At 41.0% G+C, this 23099-nt stretch overlaps 2 protein-coding genes across 3 annotated transcripts; one reads left to right on the top strand and one right to left on the bottom strand.

The window, feature by feature from the left end:
* The first annotated feature begins 1803 nt into the window (after nucleotides 1-1803).
* TRMT10B (tRNA methyltransferase 10B) lies at nucleotides 1804-19548 on the top strand. Its single transcript, XM_037491796.2, has 9 exons — nucleotides 1804-1902; nucleotides 5881-6085; nucleotides 6545-6653; nucleotides 7234-7358; nucleotides 8456-8608; nucleotides 9001-9079; nucleotides 9713-9780; nucleotides 14151-14274; nucleotides 14955-19548. The coding sequence occupies exons 2-9, from the start codon at nucleotides 5900-5902 to the stop codon at nucleotides 15059-15061; spliced, it is 951 nt and encodes a 316-aa protein (XP_037347693.1). The 5' UTR covers nucleotides 1804-1902; nucleotides 5881-5899; the 3' UTR covers nucleotides 15062-19548.
* Nucleotides 12838-21627, bottom strand: EXOSC3 (exosome component 3). 2 transcript variants are annotated; one of them, XM_037491797.2, is made up of 4 exons: nucleotides 21070-21429; nucleotides 20279-20428; nucleotides 18334-18485; nucleotides 12838-17359 (listed from the first exon to the last, which is right to left on the bottom strand). In XM_037491797.2, the coding sequence occupies exons 1-4, from the start codon at nucleotides 21391-21393 to the stop codon at nucleotides 17158-17160; spliced, it is 828 nt and encodes a 275-aa protein (XP_037347694.1). In that variant the 5' UTR covers nucleotides 21394-21429; the 3' UTR covers nucleotides 12838-17157. The 2 variants fall into 2 exon arrangements, with proteins under 2 accessions (XP_037347694.1, XP_054544808.1); XM_054688833.1 differs by lacking the exon at nucleotides 18334-18485 and having other exon boundaries at nucleotides 17302-17359; nucleotides 21070-21627.
* Between the last annotated feature and the right edge of the window lie 1472 nt (nucleotides 21628-23099).

The following is a 23099-nucleotide window of genomic DNA, read 5'->3' on the forward strand; positions in this document are numbered from 1 at the left end:
TTCCACAAACATTTAGGATACACCCAGGCAATGCCTGAAGCAGGGTTCTGGATATAAATTGGGTGAAAAGCTGGTCTTCAGGAGCTCTGATCTTGAGACAGAGGTCTTGTCTTAGAGATAAGATAGTGCATAGAGATAGAGATCTTTAAGTTACAGTAGGCTAGAGCCAACAAAGCAAACAAGTTAGGTGCTATGAGAGCTCAAAGGAGAGAAGTCATTTTTGGGTAGAAGCAGTGATGAGGGAAGACTTCCTTGAGGAGGAAAGTAGGATGTCAAGAATTATTATCTACTGTGTCTGGCCCTGGATTTGATAGCTAGATGGGAGGATTTGACCTTGTCAAGAAAGGAGAAAAATTACATATTTATCTTGTCAACAAATATTTGCTGTGCCATAGCATTAGGAATACAACTATATATATCAGACATAGTCCCCTCAACAAACTTAGTAATTAGTTGGAAAGGCACAGGGGGGAAAAAATCACTGACTGGTAGGTGAAATAGAGAAAATGAAGAGGGTGCCAAGACAGGGATTGAAAGAGCCTTACTTACCTAGAGTGACAGTAAAGTCCTCCCGAAAGAGGGAACATTTAATTTGAGGCCTAAAAAATGTGAAGAACTAGCCATGAAAAAAGTGAGAGCAAAGGGAACCATAGCAGTACAGATGCAGCTGGAACATAGCAAGCACAAGGAAGGGTGCTAGATGAGGCCAGAGGGGCAGCCATGAAGCAGGCCATGCAAGGCCTTGGGAAAGTTAGATTTTACATCCAAGAACACTGGGAAGGAGGTGCAGACCCACTCGGAGACTTTTTCTATGAAGTGGCCATGAAGTCCTTCAAAAGTGAAGGGATACAGAAGCAGTAAGAGGATGAGAAGGGGAAGTATTCAAGACAGCTTAGAACAAGGTGCGGGCTTGGTGTGATGGGAGCAACGGAAAACATTTGTGCCCTGCTGAATGAGGAGCCAGGGTAAACTCACCATCGACTTCTGAGGTGGGCTTTAGAAGAACCTTCTCAGGGAGAAAAAGGACATTTCGTTTTAGCATTTAAAATTTATTCTGGTAGAGAATAAGAGGGGCTGAAGCATATGTTGGGGACGGGGTAGGAGGAGATGTGAAAAGAAAAGTCCCGAGAGGGAAAAGGTGTGGGGCAGAGAGGGCTTCTAATAGGACCGTGGTTTCTTGGGCAGATATTTCTGCTCATTCATAGCACGATCTCTGAAAACATGGGAGCCCTAGGATTGCAGGAGTAATGGGAAGAGTGGCTAACAGTTTTTATCTAGCTAAGGTATGGGCACGTGACTACGGGACTCTGAGCCTCAGTTTCCCTGTGGATACATAAGGCGGGAAGGAGGAGGGACAGTGACCAGAGACTCACTCATACCTGTCCAATCCGGGTATTTCGGCTGTGAGCCTGGACAGTCAGGTAGCGGTGATGGGAACCGTGTTCTTGGAAAGGACTGTGAAAGCAAGCTCGTGGACCCTGCTGGTTGTGGGAACCCCAAGAGAGGGTAAGGCTCTCGCGAGGCATCTATATGAGGGGTGGTTCAAGCCTGGTTCCAGCCTACGCCCAAGTCTAGCACTTGACAACAATCAGACTCCTGTCATTTGCAGCAGCTCTGGGAGATCGGCAAGTGGCTGCGATTCTAATCGCCATCTTACATACTGGGTGACCGAGGTTCAGAGAAGAACAGCCACACTCCAGACGGGAGGCAGCTCCCTAGTGCAGCTGGGGTAAGGAAGCTGAAACCATCTCGGAGGCTGCGGCACAAGGAGCGGTCAAATTGAAGACTACAATTCCCAGCATGCCTTTTAGAGAGGGGCAGGAACCGGAAGTGAAAGGGAAGGCAGGGCCTTTTGTGCGCAGCCGCAGCCACCACGGACGCTACGTGAGGTGACGGAATCAGGTACTGCCGGGATCTTTTCGGGGGGCTGGGTAGGGGATGGGGGCCTGCCCTGGGACCGTCTCCTTGTTTGTGGGAGAAAACTTCAAGAAAACAACGTTTTAACAGTCGTTTGTTCTGGGGCACTCCTCCATCTTGATGCTTTCCCTTCCTGCCTCCCCTCGCACTCGCAGCCTGCGGGCCAGGCAGCACCCACAAGTGGGGTGTTCTCGACCCTGAGGTCTGATGTTCTAGTCCTGAAGGGGCTGGAGGACTCGCTCTACTGAAGTTTAGAATGAGAAACCTGCACACACAGACTGGTCGGGCCATCGCTCCAGAGATAGGCTCATTAGTTGGGACATGGGCTAGAAACTTTGAGGTATTTGCCAACTCAAAGATGGGGATAGGTGGAAGATTTATCTATTCATCAAGTATTTATTGAGCCTCTGTTAGGTACCATGACCTCTTTTAGGTGTAGAATAGTGAACAAAGCTAGCATAACGCATTATAGAGATGGGGAAGTTCAGAACCACCCCCCAACACACACACACACACACACACACACACACACACACACACACGTCAAGTTAGGAGTGAAAATCTGAATAAAGTGATGAATATAGTAATAATTACCAGGGGAGAGCATTGGAAGTAGGAAACCCAGCAAGTGCAAAGGTCCTGAGGTGAGAATATCCTTGTTATGTTTGAGGAACAACAAATAGACCAGAGGGAGAAATAGATTGCAATATTTGGCCTTCTTTGTTATTTCCTCTGGGTATTCATGCCCTGTGTATTTATCTCCCACACTGGCTAGGACTCTCTTGTGTAACCAATAAGATATTGAGGAAATGAAAGTGTATGACTTCCAAGGTTAGGTCATTGTGGCTTTTGCCTTACTGCTCTTAGATCACCTGCTTTGGGAAGAGCCAGCCCACATGACTAAACCTTCTTGGAATCAAATTCTCCAGGCTCAGTCAGTTCCTTACTGATAGGTGTCTCTTGCATTCCTGACCCACAGAAAATGTGGAATAATAAATGTTTAATGTTGTTTTAAGCTTCTAAATTTTAGGGTGATTTGTTTCAGAGTAATAAGTGACTTATACATACAAAAAAATAGAAATAATTATGGTGTGCAGCAAAAATAGTGTTTAGAAGGAAATCTATAGTTTCCAGTGCTTATGTTTAAAGAGAAGAGAAAAAAAAAGAAAGAGAAGAGAAATTGGAAGTAGGTGATCTTGGGTTTTACTTTAAGAAGCTAGAAAAAAATAAACCCCAAGAAAGCATAGGAAAGGAAATAACAAAGCAATAAAAAGTAGGTAGTAATAGAGAAAATTGGTAAAATCAACTGCTGATTCTTTGGGACGATTATTAAGATTGATAAGCCTCTGGAAAGAGGGACACACAAAATACAAATATCAAGAATGAACTCAGAGGCAGCACTTTGGATCCTACAGAAATTAAAATGATGAAATTTGTGATTTATCTCTATAAATTAAATAACTTAGGTAAATGGAGAAATTTAATAAAAGATAAAGGTGCCAGAGCAACTTGGTTGGAAACAAGTCTTTCTGCAGATCATGCTAGAGTCACTTCTTATCCACGTAGAAAAAAACAATCTTAAACTTTATATCGTACACAAAAATGAATCTGACAAGGACTGTAGACTTAAATGTAAAAGGTAAAAGTATAAAACCTCTAAAAGGGAACATAAAATACCTTTGTGACTTTAGGATAGGCAAAGATTTCTTTTTTTTTTTTAAAGATTTATTTATTTATGTATAGAAGAGCTGGGGTACAGGCCAGAAGTGCAGGGGTGAGAGGATTCACCAGAGACAGAGTGGGGTACAAAACAGGCAGACCAACCGAAACATACTGCTGAGGGGAGCAGCGGCCACAACAGGAGAGGTCTGCTGCGCCATGTGGGTTGCTCCCTGTTCGGCTGGGGGATTGAACTCATGCTGCAGAGGCTGCAGATCACGTCACAGTGCTGTGCTTAACCCCGTGCGCCACCAGGGAGGCTCCAGGCAAAGATTTCTTAAAAGACACAGAAGGGGGCGGCCTTCCTGGTGGTGCAGTGGTTAAAGTCTCAGCATTATCAAACTATCGCAGCCACTGTGGCATAAGTTCAATCCCCAGCCAGGGAGCTAACCCCCATGGAGCAGCAGACCTCTCCTGTCTCACCTGCAGCTCCCCTCAGCAGTATATTTCAGTAGATCTGTGTATTCTATCCCCCACTCTGTCTCTGGTAAATCCTCTTACACACACACCCCCTCCTGCACCTCTGGCCTACACCCCAGTTCTTGTATGCATAAAAAAAAAAAACCTAAAGAAAAGAAAGAAAGAATAGGTAAGCTACAGGTTGGGTGAAAATATTCTCAATACACATATCTGAAAAAGGATAGTATTTAGAATATACAGTAGACTTCTATAGCTCATCAATAAAAATAAAATGAACAAAAGACTTGAACATATATTTCATAAAGTAAGATATATCATGAATGGCCAATAAATTGTGTGGAAAGTGCTCATTATCTTTAGTAATTGAAGAAATGCAAAATAAAACATAATGAGATTCCACTACACAAGAATGACTAATACTAAGAACTCTGACAACAGCAAATGTTGGTGATGATGCGGAACTCATACACTGCTGACAGTAGTGTAAAATGGTATAATTACTTTGGGAAAGTGATGGCAATTTCTTATCAGTTAAATATGCACTTGCCTATGACAGGAAATAATGGTTTTATAGCCTAAGACTTCAGGTTAAAATGTTCATTACTGGAAGAACTAAAAACACTAAGCAACAAGGGTTGCCACTAAAGGTGAAAGGGGTTCAGTCAAGATTTTTCATTATAAATAGATCTTTTTACCATGTGCATGGATGATAGATTTTCATTTTTTTTAAATACTGCCAGGCTGTCTTTTTAAATATATATATATATATATATATAAATTAATACAAGAACTGGGGTCTAGGCCAGTCGTGTGGGGGTAAGAGAATTCACCAGACACAGAATGGGAAGACAAGAGAAGTTAGCTGCACTATGTGGGTTAGCTCCCTGACAGGGATGGAATTCATGCAATTCATGCTGCAGTGACTAGCAACAGCTTGATAGCGCTGAGACTTTAACCCCTGCACCACCAAGGAGTCCCAGATTTTGTTTTAAAGATACGCTTTTGCTAAGATGGTGGCAGTACACTGGACTCAGAGGAGCAGCCATCAGCAATGATCACACCTTTCTTTGCAACATTTGACCACCAATTAGAGTGTTTCTGTCTCTAGCTTTCTCTGGGATTTTAAACACCACTTTGAAATTACGACATTCATCCAGTTACTATAACAGTGGTTGTCCATGCTTTTTCTACCTGAACGCTTGTGGGGGACACTAAACATTCTCATTGGTGATAGACTTTCTGCAGCAATGATACTTAATTGAGTTGGGGGAGGAAATGTGTAATTTGAAAAAATGAATTCTTGATTTATCACCAGTTTGGTTTTGTGCAACTCAATTCCATATTTTTGACTATGTTTTCATCTCCAGGATGTTTCTAGTTTAAGACCTTGCTTATAGTAGGTGTTCAATAAATATTTGCTAGAGGACTGGTTCTCAGAATAATGGGGGAGGTGACTTTTGCCACCTCTGTCCCACCTTCATTTCATACATGTATTTCAAATAACACAATAAATGATGTGGTTATCTGTGTCACTACAGCAGAGGATAATTGCTTGGAGGGGTCCAGAGTTGTTTGTCCTTCAAGAAGTGCATTTGGCTTCCTTACCATGAAAATGTTTCTTTTTATTTCCACTGAAATGTTTCTATGCTGACTCATTTCTCTGAAAGACACATGCTTTTTTTCAGTTCAGTAAATCTGTATTAGTATTTGCATACTTCTCTAGTAATATAGTAACACTATTTGTTATTAGGATATAAGGAGTACCTCTGCAAGTAAAATACTAAAATGTCACAAATAACTATGCCTTTTCTCCTCTGGGTGCAGAGAACAGAGGACTAAGCTCATGGACTGGAAATTGGAAGAGAGTACTTGGAAAACAGAGTCACGTGTGCTGTGGGAGCAAGAAGGCAGCCCAGGGGACACTGGCGAAGATGGTATCTCTGAAAGCTTTCAGCTTCTGCAGATTGAAGTGGAATGTGAGCCCCAGGAGGGAGAGACCCAACCCACAGACCCTGCAACGTGGTGCTCGGTGAGTTCAGCGCGTTGCTTGGCCATGGACTTTAAGATGATGAACATTCCCAGAGATCCCTGTTTTTAAGGGCAGATACTGGTAACAAAAGACTGGGAATGAGTTTTGTATATTCCAAGGATAATTTCCTGCTTTAAGGTTTTGATCCCATTTGATTTATAGGGCAAGTAAATAAAGTTCAAGGAGCAGTTTTTGAAACACCTCCAAGGGGCCAGAAAATCCAACTTGATTTAGGAACTGTCCCTAGCGAACTCACTGTGACCTTGAATATGTCACATCTCTTTTCTGGGGCTCTGTCGTCTCTAAACACAGACTAGTCTGTTTTTGTTTTCAATTATTAATATCCTTTTCTCCCCTTTTATATCTAAATTTAAAAAATTAGTAACTGTTTCTAATATTCATTTTCCTTTTTGGTGCTTATGAAGTTCTCAAACAATTTTGTTTTCTGGATAACATAAGAAAAATGTCCAAAGAAAACAGAGACACTGGGAAAAGATAGTTGCAGCAAAGAAGAGCAAAAGAAAGCAAGAAAAAGAAAGAAGAAAAGCCAATCGTGTAGAAAATCCAGGTAACAATAAATTAGATTGTGCTGTCTGTAGATTCCTGGGGGAGTAGGAATATTGTTTAAGTAAAAGCATACATTTGGAAGGTAGGACCTATCATCCTATTTTGTTGGGCATAAATATCAAAGAAAGCTAACCTTAAGGCTGCCTTTCACTATAAGCTGTGTAGTATACACACAAGTTTATAAGCTCAGAAGCAGAAGGAATGATAACACAAGCAGCTATCATTCAGTACTGTGTGCTAAGTTCACTGCTAAGAATTTTACATGGATTTCCCTAAGGGTAGGTACTTTTATTATCCCCATTTTGGAGGTAAACAGACAGTGGCTCAAAGAAATGAACTAACACGCCCAAGATCATACAGGGAGTAATTGAACAAACTGAATTCTGATTCAAGCCCAACAGTGTCCCTCAGAGCCCACTATCCTTTCCACTGTGCTTTACCTAAATAGTGTAGTGAATGACTACCTAACACAAGTCTTAATTTTCTTTTCATATACAAAAATAAATGAGGAGAATTGTATCTTACTAAATACTATTCATCTGTTTTTTCACTTTTGTTCTTTTCTGATATTTCTACACTAGGTGTCTGTCCCCAGCACAGCAAACGTTTTCTGAAATCCTTAACCAAGGAGAGACTTTTAGAAGCCAAACACTCAGGACCAAGACTCTGTATCGATTTGAGTATGACCCACCACATGTCTAAGAAGGTAGGACATCCACTAAACTCTGAATTCCTGTTCACATGAAGGAGGCTCAATAGGGAACTTTACTTTACTCTTTGCTTTCACAGAGAGCATGACCTGACCTAGGTTCTATGACTCTATAGCAAACAAGCAAATGTTCCACTTTCTACACTTGGCTACTAAGTTGACATGGCTGTAGTCTAGAATGAGGAAGAAAATAGACATTCTCTAGTTTAGTGTGCAGATTTTTACTTCAGCTTGTTTTGAGTGTAACTTCTTTGTCTCTGTGTTTATGGTGTCTCCGCTCTAGATGGAACCTTGCAGGTTTAGTTCTCCAGAGACAAAATCTTTGGTCTTCTGTTTGGGAGAAGAATATTTGCCCGGTTACATCGTGTGGCGAGATTGCCTGGTGGGAGGTTTCCTGCTATGTAGGGCCTTTCATTCATCCTATTAGTGAGGGAGGGATTTCTGCTCTGAGGTTCTGGGGATGGCTGAATACACACTAGACAGTTGAAATTAAATAGCAGATTATTAGTCATGTAAACTCAGCCCACAGTGAGGGCTGGCTACATGGGGGTTGCACTCAGGAGAAGAGCCTTTTTTTCTCTACCTAATCAAATTGGGAAAGATTGTGAGACTACCACTCTATAAGGTAGCCTCTGTTTACCTCTCTGTTAAAATTCCCAATCCTATTACATCTCCTGTAATTAGGGAGGAAGTGCCAAGTTTATCTGATAGAGTATAAAAATTTGTCATCTAGCCTCTTTTTATTAACTTAAGTGGTAAATATCACATGGTAAGATTTTAGATAAAAAGTGAAAATAACAATTTCATATATAATACTAGATATGTAACAGTAGGTCCAGAGGTAAGGAGAGATTTTTCCCATTAACTCTCTAGTTCTGGGCTAGTTTCATTGCCTTAACTTTCACCTATAAGGTGCCATGGGTTGTGACATGCTCGCACATACATGTAATGTACTCACTCCTGGAGTAAAAAGGGAGTATCATAGTTCATGGGATTTTTTCTCAAGTATCATTCAATGAACTAACAATTTGTTGATAATGAATTTGAAAAGACAGGGCACGTTTCTTTCCTATATTGTCCTTACTCCTTTGAAGGAATTAAGTAGACTGGCTGGACAGATCCGAAGGTTATATGGTTCAAATAAAAAAGCTGAGAGGCCATTTTGGATTTGCCTCACTGGATTCTCAACGGACAGTCCCCTGTATGAAGAATGCTTGAGGATGAATGATGGATTTTCTAGTTACCTGGTAAGCTTCATCTTGCATGTTTGAATTGTCATCTGAAAAGTAGGTTGTAGGGTAATAGTTAAATTAAAAAAAAAAATGTCCTTGCAGTGTCTAGGACACGCCTCCTTTCAGAAACCCACTTCCATTCCCTTCACTAGAAGTTCGTCCCTGGTGTGGTCACTCCCTCATCTCGTTGTGTGGCATGCTTTTCCATACATTCTGTCTCATCTTGTAGGACTAAATGCCTGTGCCTTTCTTTTTCCCCTCCTCAGCTGCCTACTAGGTTGTCAGACATGTAGCCCCTTAATGCACCCAGAGTCATGCTGATAAAACTAGGTGCCTAGTAACTGGTTGCTGTGTGTGGGCTCTGTCTTAAGCTTGTTAGCACTTCACTGAATTATTTGCATTTTCAGCTAGATATAACAGAAGAAGACTGCTTTAGTTTATTTCCTCTGGAAACCCTTGTGTATCTGACTCCTGACTCGGAACATGGTATGTACTTCACTGCTTGGATTCATGTAGCACATTGTTCCTTTATTTCATTATTCCCTGTCACAGAATCTATTAAAGCACCCAAGTAGTCATCCCTCACCTCAAAAAGAATGAATACTAATTGCATACTTTTGGGGGACAGATAGCTCTCTAGAATCTTTGCATATGTTCTATCATGTGCACACAGTGGCACAGGTTTGGGGTCTCCATCCTCAGCCAGACCTGTGCTGCTTGGCAATCCTTCCCAGTTTCCCTAGTTAGTTCCTCCCATTGCCCCTTCTTAGATCAATGTTAGAAAAGTATTTTCTCCCCTAAAATCTTTTTCACATAATTTTCAAATTTATTGGTGTTAAGTTGATCTTAGTATTCTAATTATATCACATTCCTCTGTACTTTTAACTTGTCTCCTTTCTGAATGCTGATTTGAGTTTACTGCCTTTTTTCTTGATTAGATATGCCAAAGATTTGTCAAATTACCTAGTCTTTACAGAGTAGTTAGCAAGTGTGCTATCTTATTTGTTTTCTATTCATTAAACTTCTACTTTTATCATTAATAATTCTTTCCTTTTGCTTTCTTTGGATTTAGAAATTATAAAACAGATTTGATCTCAATGGCCTTCATTTTTTCATTAGCTCTTGAAGATGTTGATCTAAACAAAGTTTACATCCTTGGTGGACTTGTGGATGAAAGCATTCAGAAGGTAAATGTACATTTTAGGCTAAAAGCTGTATTTTGTTTTTTAACAGATTGTGCCTCAGGTTTATTTGTACAAGTCGCACAAGAGGACACTAGCCCCATGCAAACAGTAGCCCAAGGGATACACCAGTCCTTATGTTCTCACATGGGTAGATAAGATTCTCTATTTTGGGGTCTGTGGGGGCCTGAGCACCTTTAGAAATCTGCACTGCAGTCACAGCCTGGGCCTTGGTTTCAGCCTTGGCCTTTGGCCAGGAGAGCCTTGGCAGTGTAGGCAATGCACATTTCCAAGCTTGGGGTGAGTGATGTAGGCCAGTTGACTGAACTTGTGGCTACTGCCCTTGGGAGTGTTAGCCTTGGCCTCCTTGAGCTTTACAAGGACCTTGAGAGCCTCACCATGTATACTCACAGTCTTGGTCTTGTGGGCCTGCATTTCCTTAAGGCCTTTTTTATTGTGCTTATTGGCACAGTGCATGTTTCTCGAGAATTGGGGTCAGCCCCCTTGAGACTCATATATCTGTGATTGTGGTTTCTTGATGCCATTTCTGTGCCATTTTTAGAACTGGTTTGTATGGTGTGGCATATGGACTTAACCATATCTGCACCTGGAGCAGAGTGGAGGTCAGGGCTGGGGGCTCACCAGCAGGGCCTACTTCTGCTAAACTAATTGATGACAGAGGCTCCCCTAGCATCTAAAAGTAGAAGAGAAGGCTAACAACTACATTTTGAAAAGTGGCACTTACTTTTAGAGGCTGCTCTATTATAATCTTACCCAAAGGGCCTAAAAATTCAGAGGGAATAAGAGCCTTTTCTCCCTAGGCTGACTTCCTTTTTGAGAAGCCCCCTGTCTCTTCATCAGCAAGTCAGCAATCCTGACTTGACAGAATCATCAGGAATAGGAATACATAAATTCCTGGTAATAGTTTGTTAATGACTGCTGTTGCATTCCTTTCTTCTCTCGTGTCTTTATTTCTACCAGGTGAACTCTGACTTTGACCAAAGAAGCATTGACTCAGCATTTTCACCATCTGTGTGTTCTTTGTGAGAGAATAATTTGTTCCTTCTTAGGCCATCCTCCCTGCTGACATAAGTCTTACCCCATAATTTCAGCCTCAATAAGATTGTTCCGTTTTCTTTTATTGAATAGGAATATTTTTGGAATATACAGTTTTTTAATGTTTCTCTTATAGAGATATTTGTTGAGGTACTCATACTTGTTTATTTCCTACCTCACATATACTACATATAAAATAGTGATATTATAGTTAAAATGTATAAGTCTCCCTTCTACCTTTGTCCCTGAGTGTACCCCACATGAAGCAATCCTTTTTGTGTATCCCTCTTGATATATTCTATCATCATCCAAGTATGTGTTTGTGGGGATATTTTATATGTGTGTATGCATATATTTTTCATACATGTGAGTATGTTTTCATAGAGGTATAAGATATACATATTTAATACATATGATACTTAACTAAATTGCATTTGTTCTAAAAAGGTCAATGTTCCATGATTCCATAGTAATAATTTCAGGAAAAAAATGGAGGAGAGGACTCTTACAAAAAATGCCAGCTAGTAAATGAGAAATTGCATAATGGAATAAAAAAGTAGTCATTGGTTAAGGGAATTGATTGAGCAAAAGATTGTGGGGAAACTAATCTTTCCTGTGTTCTCAAAGCATCACCCCACAAATTGCAAAGGCAGTGAAGTGAACATCCTAACCAAATAGCTAAACTTACAATCACCAATAGTGACATTATGTGTCTACGCACGTGATGGAATTTTACCTTTGAAGTATTTGTACTGGAAAATCTTTAAACAGTATTAAACAGTATTAAATTACGAGAAGTCAAATCCAGGATGGGAGACATTTTGCAACACCACTGTACTGAACTTTTAGAAAAAGTAAATTTAGTGGAAACTAAAATAGTCAGGGAACTGTTTTAGATTAAGACATTAAAAAGAGGGCCTCCCTGGTGGCGCAAGGGGTTAAGCACTGCACTATAAAGTAATCCACAGCCTCTGCAGCATGAGTTTGATGCCCGGCCGGCCAGGGAGAAACCCACACAGCAAGGTAGACCTTCCTGTCTCACCTGCTGCTCCCCTCAGCAGTGTATTTCAGACAGTCTGCCTGTTGTTTCCCACTCTGTCTCTGATGGATCCTCTCACCCCCTGCATCTCTGGCCTGTACCCCAGCTCTTATATGCATAAATAAATAAATCTTGTATGCGTAAATAAATCTTTAAAAAAAAAAAGACATTAAAAAGACTTAACAAATATAGTCTCCCATAGCAGAGTGACAGCCCCCTCTTCTGAGGCAGAAAAGTCCAGAGGATCAATATAGAGTGCAGTTGTAACACATTGTCCTCTTTTATTTCCCCACCAATATTTAAACTGAAAAAGAGGGACTCCCTGGTGGCGCAGGGGTTCAAGTCACATGTGGAGACATATAATGTCACTATTGGTGACTCTAAGTTTAGCCATTTGGTTAGGATGTTAATTTCCTTTACAATTTTGGGGGTGATACTTTGAGAACAAGGGAAAAATTAAGACTATCAAGCTATTGCCAGCCACTATAGCATGAGTTCAATCCCTGGCCAAAGAGCTAACCCACACGGCACAGCAGACCTCTCCTGTCTCCCCCACTGCTCCCCTCAGCCGTGTATTTCAGCAGATCCACATGTTCTGCTCCCCACTTTCTCTGGTGAATCCTCTCAACCTCCACACCTCTGCTTTACACCCCAGTTCTTGTATGCATAAATGAATTTAAAAATAAATCTTTAAACTGAAAAAGAACTGGTACAACGGGTTGTCAGATGTCTAGAATATTTTGGTTGTTACTAGAGAGTTTAGTTTCTTCATAGAAATATGCTGAGAACAAGGAGATTCATTTTCTCTTTACATGTTCAGAGAACAGAAACTAGATTTTTAAATTCCTCCAAGGCAATATCAAAGTCTCCTATTAACTTTGAATTCTGTACTCAAATTCAGAATGATTGTAAAGGGCTACAACTTAAAAAAGAATACAAACAGCCATCACTCATATATACAAAGGAGTGTTACCCTTCATGGATGGGTTTGTGAGCAGCTGTACCCTCATCCCATGTGAGTTGCATCACTTAAAATATTCTTGGAAGTTCTCTCTTGGAAATGTGTTTCATGTGAATCTGATGGACCACATAGCTCAGTGTCAGAACACAGAAAGTGTTAGGGTTGCTCCATGCTGTTCCTGTTGATTAGCCTACACTCAAAACTAAGTCCATAGTCAAGGAAGAGTTGAGAGTATTGAGACTACCAGTCTGGAGATGAGAGGATTCATGGGGACACAATTACTGCCTTCAAATGTCTGAATGGCCATCTAACTCTCTGGGTTTGGCCTTAGGGGAGCAGAACTAGGACAAATGAGTGGAACTTTCAAGAAAAACAAAATTTGCAATATTAGGAAGAATTTCCTATTAACTGATACTTGGAGTGGGTTTCCCCAGGAGGCATAAACTCCCTATCACAAGAATTGTTCATCAGAAGCCAGGTGGTTACTTGGGAGAGAGTGGCAGAAGAAAGACAAACATTAGGTGGGCAGGCTGGGATAGCTAACTATTGACGTTCTTTTCAAACCCAGTCTTAAGTATCCTGGGAATCTAAACCCTTCTTAGTCTTAAAATCACAAATAGATAAAAAAAAAAATTTCCAGAGTGTCTTACAACCTAGCAAATACAGTTTAAACTTCAGTTTATGACTCAGGGATAGCTTTAAAGGGACGTCAGTTATGAACTCTGACATAAATGGCCAAAGGTCATGAGTTGCTGAGTCCTTGTGCCTTCTATTTGCAGTTTTTAGTGCCCTTCCCTTTAATCGGGCTGTGCATTCTCACACCTTAATGCTCCCTTGTTGCAAATGGGGTGCCTGACTTGAATCCTGTCATCCTTATCTCTGGTTTGCTGCTGCCACATGCGCTGAAAACTCCAGATATCCAGAATTGGGTCTCGCTGAATTAGGGCCAGAATATTCTCCTCGACTGATTAAACTACTTGGACTTTTGGATGCAGATTGCAGCTGTAGACATACCTCTTTTCATATGCATTCTTCTTGGTTTTAAGAAGTAGTAAGTCGAGGCTAGTAGATAAATGACCACCAAATAAGTGAAGTATTGATACATAAATTCCTTCTTACTTGAAACAAGTAAATGCTCTTATCTGCCGTTTCTTCCATTCTCCCATAGCCTATTTAGTTTCAGTGCATTTATCATTTAACTAGATTACAAATGGAAATAGGAGTGGTGCTACAGTAAATGGGAATTCTCACAATTTGCTGTTCATATAAGTTTATTTGCACATTAATTTTATAAGAAAAATTCTTAACTGTGATTTACAGAAGGTGACGTTTCAAAAGGCCCTAGAACACTCTGTCAAGACAGCCCGCTTGCCAATCCAGGAATACATGGTCAGACGTCAGAACGGAAAAAATTATCATTCAGAGATACTGGCCATCAATCAAGGTACTGTTGACATGGCCCACACCCAGCATGTTTGTTCTAATGCCATGTCTTTGCATTTTATCTACATATAAATGGCCCTTGAAGAGGTCTCTGACTGCTTGCTTGGGCTTTATTGCATGCTCTTCTGTCATGTATTCTGATCAGTTAGAGGCGTTTTGCATTTTCTTCTTGTTTCTCTGATATAGTTGAAATTGTCCTCCTGGCTAGAATGCCCTGCCTTTAACCCACCATTAACCCATGAATTCCTCCTTGTCCTTTAGGATTCAGTTTAGGGGCATGTTGTTTGTTTTACTTTTTATTTGCTTTTGTTAATTTATTTTTTCTCGTTCCCCACCTTTCTGGTTTTCTTTATTTTTCTTTGTAATTTTTAAATGTTTCAACAACTTCCTGGATTCTCACCCGTTCCCGTCCCAGGCTATGTCAGGGTCCTTCCTTTGTCTTCCCTCTGTACTTGTGAATGTGTATCCATTCACAAGCCCCTCTCTTGGTGTAGGCTGCTTTTCTGTGGACCAGCAAGGCCTGTATCTTGCCTTTTGTCTACCCAGGATCTGGTAGTACTGTGTATGGTACAGAATAGGTTTGTTGAATGAAATATTCCAGAATACCCATTTTTCACTAGTCATTTACTAGTTCCTTTTTCCCTGTGTGGTCACTGTGTTTTCTGTTTACCCTTTTAACAGTGTTTGATATCCTGTCTACTTACTTTGAGACTCAAAACTGGCCTGAAGCATTGAAGAAGGGGGTTTCTTGCAGAAAAGGCTATGTTCTTCGGAACTCAGTGGAATGATGGACAGCCAAAGATTGCAAGTGCAGGTGGCGAAGTTGCTGTAGGGGCCTTGACCAAGAAACAGAGCAGAGGGTAGCAATGGCACACATGTGCCTTTATTTGACATCTTGGCTCTTCAATAGAAATAAGTTACTAATAACAGGGACCACATTTTATGCCCTATTGTATTTCCCATAGTGCCTGGCTCACAGGAAGTGCCGAGATAAATGTTGACTAAGAAAAAGTTTACATAACAAGGAATTAGCCCTAAAATGACATGGCTTTGGATGTGTTGATTCATCTTTTATATATGTATTTGTGGAAAACCTTCTCTTTATATAATCATTATATTGAGTTTATTTCATACTAAACTGACATCATAGTTGTACAACTTTCTCCAATCTCCTCTGATCATGCTGACTTCTCCAACTCAGTAATATGCTGTACAAACCCTAGCCCTGTTTTAAGCCCCATAGTACTTTTTTGCGGCCTGTGGCTCCTGCCCTGTTCTCCCTTGTTCTAAGAAGGTGTAGCGCTTCTTTTTTTCTAATGGTAGCCCCCTAATGGGACCATCTGTGAGAGTATCTTTATATCCATCTGAACCTCATATATTCTTCACAAATATTTGTGATGAACCGGTCAAATTGAAAAGCAGATATACAGCATTAAGTTTTAATTTGAAAGTGGCTGGAAAATACATTGCCTCTAATGGCAGCATATTAGATAACCTTACTACACAAATCTCAGTGATCCCTCTTTGCTTATGTCCTAGTTAAAGTTGCTTCAATTACTTAGGCTAGTTTGGTTAGTAAACTTTATAGCTAAGCTGCTAGCAAATTCAGAAAACATTCTGTATCTCAAAAAAAAAAAAAAATCCCAAAAGTTTATGTCTCTGCTCTGTTCCCTCCCTGTCACAATTTAATTCCTCACAAATTAATCACAATTTAATCCCTGTGATCACTTGATAAATTTTTCTCTTTTTATTATTTAAGAACAGCTCCATCTTCAGGAAACATCTCTTTTAGGACTATGTAATGCGCCTTGGCCTTTAACATCATATCTACTGTTGATAAACCTGCCATTCAAAAAAGACCCTCTATGGATGGTTTCAGGGGTCTGCAACTTTCATAGTCTCAGGAAGGTCTCTGAACCTAGAACCACTAACCCACATCACTTGCCAGGCTTCATTTTGACTTCTAAAGTCTTTGTTTAAAATAGCAAATAGCATGGAAGAATATCCTTTCCAACTCTGTCAAATCTCAACCAATTTTTCAAAACCTAGGTAGGGTAAGTTTTTTGTTTGGCTATTAGGAAATGATCTTAGCAAATTTAAGATTTGACTGGACTTGGATATCCAACTTATTTTATAGATCATAGTATTGTTTATAAAGCAACAACAAAAACTGGACCTAATCCAAAAAACTGGACATGTCCTGTAAGATGAAAATAAAATACAACTACTGAATTTTCAGTTAAAGATCATAAAATTGATGTATTGAATGTTGTTTGAAACAGACAAATAGCATATAAGATATAACCTTCTATTTCCAATTTGGAAAACATACATTACCACAAAGTGGCTGAGAATGAGGCCAAGTTAAGGTCTGCCTAGTTCAACAGAAAGATAGTTGTCTTTCGCAAAGTTAGTAAGAATAAGTGAACTCATCTATGCAAAAAACTTGGAACAATATTTAGTACACAGCAAATCTACTATAATGGTTAGCTGCTACCCACTAAATAATGGGATTATAGGCAGGTTTTGTTTGCCTTTTTGTGCTTTTTATGTGTTCTACATTTGCCTTCGTGAACATGTTTTACTATTATCAAAAAATGTTATTTTAATGCTCACTTCCAGTTTATCATAACAGCTATCCTCTAGCAAAACTAAGGAAGTTAACATCAAATAAACCATGAATACTAACTTTAGTAAACTTTATTGTAAAAAACAAAAAAAAAAAAATTGTTTTACTCACCCACAAAAAAATGGGTGGCAACCAGTACTTTTTAATAAAAATTTTAGGAGTCTTGTCTTCAGCAGATTTAATAGGGAGAGGTACACCTGAAAAAAAATTTCCCCAGGAAACCCACAGTTTCTTGATTCAAAAAGCCCACTTAGATCAACTTTCTGCCAATCTGGAAAAGATCTGTTTTCTTTGATCTGCTGTCATGTGTTCACAAGCTTCTAAAATGTTTGCCAAAATTAAAGTCTGCTGAATGGTTTTTGCTTTTACCCATATTCTTCCATTCATTCCAAAAACAATCTCCAGTGGATAGAGTTTTCCTACCTCCTGTAGGATTTCACAGTCTGGTGCTAGTAGCCTGGTGAAGAAGAAAATGAAATTTAATAAAAAGTGGTAAGTGTGGTCTGATTCTCCTTTCCTGGACAGTTCTCCAGTTTTTCAAAGCCCCACCAGCATCACTCCAAGAACAAGGCACATGACATTGCCCTTTTTCTTCCAAGCAGCTTTATACTTGTCACTTTATCAGAGGTCATAACAGTAGGCTGTCTTCTACAAAGATAAACTCCCTTGTGTCACCAACTTGTCAAAAAACGTTCAAAATTCTACGTCAGAGCACCTTAATTCTAGACTTTAGAAACCACTTTTTTATGATGTATGGGGTTCAAAGAACACTTTATTTTCCTAAGTTATTAAATTCAGTATTTAAAGAGGAATGTTAACTATTTTGAACCTCGAAGGTTAATAACATACTTCTCTCATTTCTTGAACTAACCTCCAAAACTGCAGAAAAAGTAGCAAAAAGAGACATGCAAGATAGCTCTGAACCCCAGTAGCTCTAGGAGCAAAAGCCTTTAACAGGCTTAGCTTTGGGGAGATAAAGGTCTAAACACCTAACAAAGAGTTCCTGCTACTGGGAACTGTTTCATCTACCAGGACAGTTTATCAGAAGTTATCCATGAATGTCTGCATAAGTTCAAAGATCCTATCAGCTAGCTGTATTTGGCTTCTCTTATTAGATTTGTGATTTTATGTAGTAGCAAATCGCAAAAGCCAGTACACAGGCTATAGGGAGTAGTAGACCTTCCAGGAGAGAAGCTCTCACTTCATGTCAACACAAAAATGATATCACTAAATACATATAAATTCAATGTACTCACATTAAGAAAGGATGAGACTATGCATGGCTTACAACTGTGCTAAAATGGATACTGATTTCAACTTTGAGGATATTCGTACACTTACAAAACAATCCAAATTCCAAAGATTAGTCAACTTTCTAAGACAGTCTAATTATAAAAGAAAACAGGTAAGCCAGAAGGCATTAGAACTTACTTTCTAATTAAGCCTAAAGTCACTTTAAAAAGCAGACCATCCTGTCCAATCACACCCATTCCATTGGCTCGTCCACAGCTGTCAATACAGACCATCTCTGGTTCCATATCTTTATTAGCAACCACAAACTGGCCATAGATGAGATCGCCAACCTACAATGAATTAAAAAACAGTTCATTTCCTCTCAGCAAACCATTCCACAGATGCTGTTTTGGTTCTTTCCCACAGGCAGCAATGCCAGCCACCTACAGTCCTGTGACTAAAGACTGGCTATACACCAGGATTCCCAGTCACTCCCGAACTTACTTAAAAAGAAGGCAAAATTAACACTTGTACTATCCCCGCTTCATCCACCAGGAAATCCCCAGACTGGTAGCCCTCCAAAGCCAGAGAACATACACATGGTGGCCATTGCCCTCAGGCAGTTATTTAAGCAAATTTTATTAAAATTAGATGTTTAAAATCAGCTCTTCAGCTGCATTAGTCACATTTCAAGCATTCAACCCCAAGTGTGGCTAGTGGCTACTGTACCAGGGAGTAACAATGTAAAACACAAGCCTCATCACAGAAAGTTCTATTAGATAGCTCTGCCTTAGGGAATTATGGGATAGACTGAAAGAAGAAACAGCTGGTAAGAAAATTATTCAAAGTACAACGGAACTATGGTAATTCACTGGCATTTCTCTGTGCAAGATTTACTTACAAACCTCAGAGTTCAACTTCAAAATGATGAAACTAAGAAAATGGAGAGTGTACTTGTTTTGTTAAGTACCAACTATTTGTTGATGACTATAGGAACTAGAAAAGAACAACGTTCTCTGCTTTTCAGAAGCATTTAGTCTCAGGGCAAAGGGATGTACACTAAACAATAAACTTCATTCAAGGCTGAATATAGTAGGTGCTGGAGCAAAGTTAAAAGTGACTGAAGATTACTGATGGTTTTAAGAGGCTGTGGTGTGTAGCCTGGGTCTGGAAATATAAGCAAATGTTCCACAGGCTAAGAAGGGGGTAGAACAATCCAGATGGAACAGCATGAGTAAAAGTAAAAGGGCAGAAAATCATGACTTCAGTAATGCTGTTAGTCTGGCATGACTCAAACATGGCTATGTGGAATACATAATTATGGATAATGGAAAAATCTATGGAATAAGATCAAGAAGATCTGTAGCCTTTGAAGAGGTTTTTTGTGTGTTTTTTCTTTCCCTGAGGAATGCATGAGGCTATCAACTCTCAAAAGTCTGGGTGGGGGTGGGGGGGACCACAAAAGTGTATTGGCAGAGATGTTAATGAGGAAGTCTTTGACTAAGTCTAGTAGCTATGGATCAAGTCAAGTGGTAGCTAAGGCCAGGGGTCAACATGAGTAAGATCAGAGATAGGATCGATAAGATCAAGCAACTAAAGAAACATGACAGATGAGTGAGACAGGGTAAATTTCTGGTTTGGGTGGACAGGAAAATTGCAAACGTTACCTAAATAGCCCAAATAAAAAACCTGAGGTAACTAGATTGCTCCCCTGTCAGTTCCAAGAAGGGACTGTAGGGAAACAAAGTGATGTGACTGAAGTAAGTTACGGGGTACTAGGAGGAAGGACTGGTGGCTGATAGGGCAATCTGCACTTTTCTCTCCTTGCACCTATGACTTATTTACTTATTTGTCCAGTGGCTGTGGACATAACAGGTAACAATGGAGAAAAGATAAAATGGTTCAACTCCATAGAGATGAAACATCCCCAGTGCAGCAAACGTAAAGTAAGTACATAGCTTTAACCCCATGTTGGCATTGCAATGGAGCCTGGAGAAATGACACAGATGCTTGAAGATCATCCTATAGAACTGGAAAATAGATCATGCTCTAAAGGCAATTCAGGTAACATTCTGGATATTTGAATGTTTCTGGATATCAGAATGTTTTTCTTACTTTGGAAACCAAAGATTCCCATCATTACCTGTACATTTGGTCTGTTTCTTTTAGTTGCACCTTCAAATGCCAAGTAAGACAAAGAAGCTGGCTCACTCCCTCCAACATCAACTTTGAAAATATCTCCAGATTTAGCTGTAACTATGCCAATCACATGGTCTCCTTTCACTGGGACATACTATAAAACAGAATAAGAAAATCATAAATGACAATCATTTCCAAGGTATCTTGAAAAATACCTTAACCAAGTCCTAAGTGATGACTTTCTTTTAACGTTAAGACAACAAACCTTGCCACAAACTTAATACGCCACTTTCCGTACAAAAACAATCTGTCATAAACTCTAGTAGTCTATATTAACTTGAACTAGTATTCCCTACCTGTTCAGTATCCTCCTCAGGAAGTTCCTAGCTTGTGTTTGTACATTAAGGGCACCGGGGTCCTTAAAAGCAAGTAAGGTTTTTTGTTAGACTATTCTTCCTCCATGAAAGTTCTAAGAGAAATTTTATTTCTTGTGACATCTATCAATGAGCCTAGCTCCGCTCTTTGGGACCGCAAAAGATAACCCTGGTGCTTCCTGACCTTTGGAATTTTGAAGACTATGATTATATCTCACATGATCTCACATTATTCCCTTCTGCAAACACTTCCAGACCCCTTTCCCTCCCGGTCGCCCTTCTCGGGTCACGTTCCATCTAAAGGAGCCGCACAGGTGGGCACAAGACTACAGCGTGGCCTTAGGCTAACGTCACTAGGGGCACCCGTGCCCCTTTTCAGAAGTGTTCCAGAGCGGGGATAATCTCATTAGTGGCAGCTCACCCGCTTCTGCTGCGAATCCACCCAGTAAACGCCACCGCTGCCACCGCCGCTGGGCTCCTTGTGACGGAGGCGGCCGCATTTGGTGACCAGCAGGCGGTCGCCACAGCGCCGCAAGCCGGGACCGCACACCACGCGCACCCGGGAGCGGGTCCCGGCATTCAGGCGCAGCGGCCGCTCCCCGGCACCTCCGGGGCCTTCCGCGTCCTCCTGCTCCGGTAGCAGCAGCTCCTCACCCGGGAGCACCACCTGATCCAGAACAGTGCGCGCCGCCCGCGCCCTGCCACTGGCCAGGGATTCCGCAGAGACAGCAGCCGCCTCAGCCATGGCGAGCGCCACCAAACACGGCTTCCGGCTTCTGCCACGCTTCCGCTTCCGGTTTCTGCTTCCGTCTCCGCATCCAATCGCCGGCCAGCGCACGGATTTCCGTTTCCGGCAGTAGCTGTCGGAAGGACTTGAACCGGCTTCTAAGAAAGCCTGAAAACTGCGGGCCAAGTCTGCAGATTGTGCCGCTAGCCCACGATTTATCCTGCAGTCTCTCTGCAAGGCGCTAAGAGAAGCACGCGACTTGAGCCTCCACTTCCCGTGGGGGGCAGGACCCTCCCACCCGGTTCCAAGTGAACACTGAGCTTCGGAGCTTCCAGAACTGGCAGTCTCCACCGACTCCACCCTCAGAAAACCTCTTTGATTGTTGCTAGCGAAACTGGCTCTTCATGTTGTGGAAAACAGAAAAGAAGAAAACGTTGTCTTGTGCCCGTTTCTCTCCCTTGCTAGGCTGTTAGTTTGTTCTCATTCTTTGTAGTTCAATGGGTAATACCTGATGAATGAATGTTAATATTTTAGTGTGTATTACCCCTAGACCTTTTTTAACCCTGCACACATCACTTGTACATATATATATATATATATATATAAAATTGGAGCTAGCCCTGCCTGGTCTGGGAAAATCAACTGTAGTTAAATCTTTGCAGCTCTTTTATTTGGCACATTTCACCGGCTTATGTGAGAAGTAACTGACTTCCAAATCCAAATCGCTTCAGAGTTTTGCTCTACTGAGTTTTAGGGCTCTTACTTGAAATCAAGTCAATTCAATGTCAAATAGCACCTTCATATAGTGCCACTGGAATCTTGGTCAGATTCCCCAGCAGAAGTGAGAGCTCCTGGGGAATGGGAGGACTTAGCTCTAACAGATGGCTTTTCTCAGTCCTCCATTTTTATGGCCCATTTCTGAGACATCGCTTCCAAAGTGAATTTTTTAATTTTTGGATGTTTACAACAGGTCATCCCTAACATAACATCCAAATTTGACAACATGCTAGCAAATAAGTAAATAAGAGAAAGGAGACCAATTAAAATGTAGCTTGTTTTTGTGGTCAGACTGTTGTAAGAACTACTCTTGATTCGTTTCCTCCTCCCCACTCCAACCCAGTTCCAGAGTCTAGAACCGGTAGGTATTTGAAGAACAAAATCGCCTACATCATGGCTGGCCCGAGGTTATGCCTAAAGGGTGCTCAAGGACTTCCATCCCGTCAGGCTGGGGACATGGTTCCTGAATTGTCCCTCACATATCCCACATCGGTTAAGGAGTCTCTGTAAGAAATAACCCAAACATGGCTGAGGAGACCCATCAAGGCCACCTCCGAGTGGGTGCAGCACGTGGTCATTTGTCTGGATCCCTCTCAAATCAACATAAAAAAAAAATAAAACTATGGGGGCCTCCCTGGTGGCGCAAGGGGTTAAGACACAACCTATGAAGCTGTCCGCAGCCTCTGCAGCACGAGTTCGATCCCCAACCAGGGAGCTAACCAAATGGCGCAGCAGACCTCTCCTGCCTCGCCCGCTTCTCCCCTCAGCAGTGTATTTTGTCACTCTGCCTGTTCTGTTCCCCGCTCTGTCTCTGGTGAATCCTCTCACCCCCCACATCTCTGGCCTGTACCCCAGTTCTTGTATACATAGGTAAATAAATCTTTAAAAAAAAAACCAAAAAACAAAAAACACTGTGACCCCAGAGGAGGCCTGTGGCCGGGAGACCG

Source organism: Talpa occidentalis, unplaced genomic scaffold (genome assembly GCF_014898055.3).
Source record: "Talpa occidentalis isolate TD23 unplaced genomic scaffold, MPIMG_talOcc4v2.1 talOcc4.7, whole genome shotgun sequence".
Classification (NCBI taxonomy): Eukaryota; Metazoa; Chordata; class Mammalia; order Eulipotyphla; family Talpidae; genus Talpa; species Talpa occidentalis.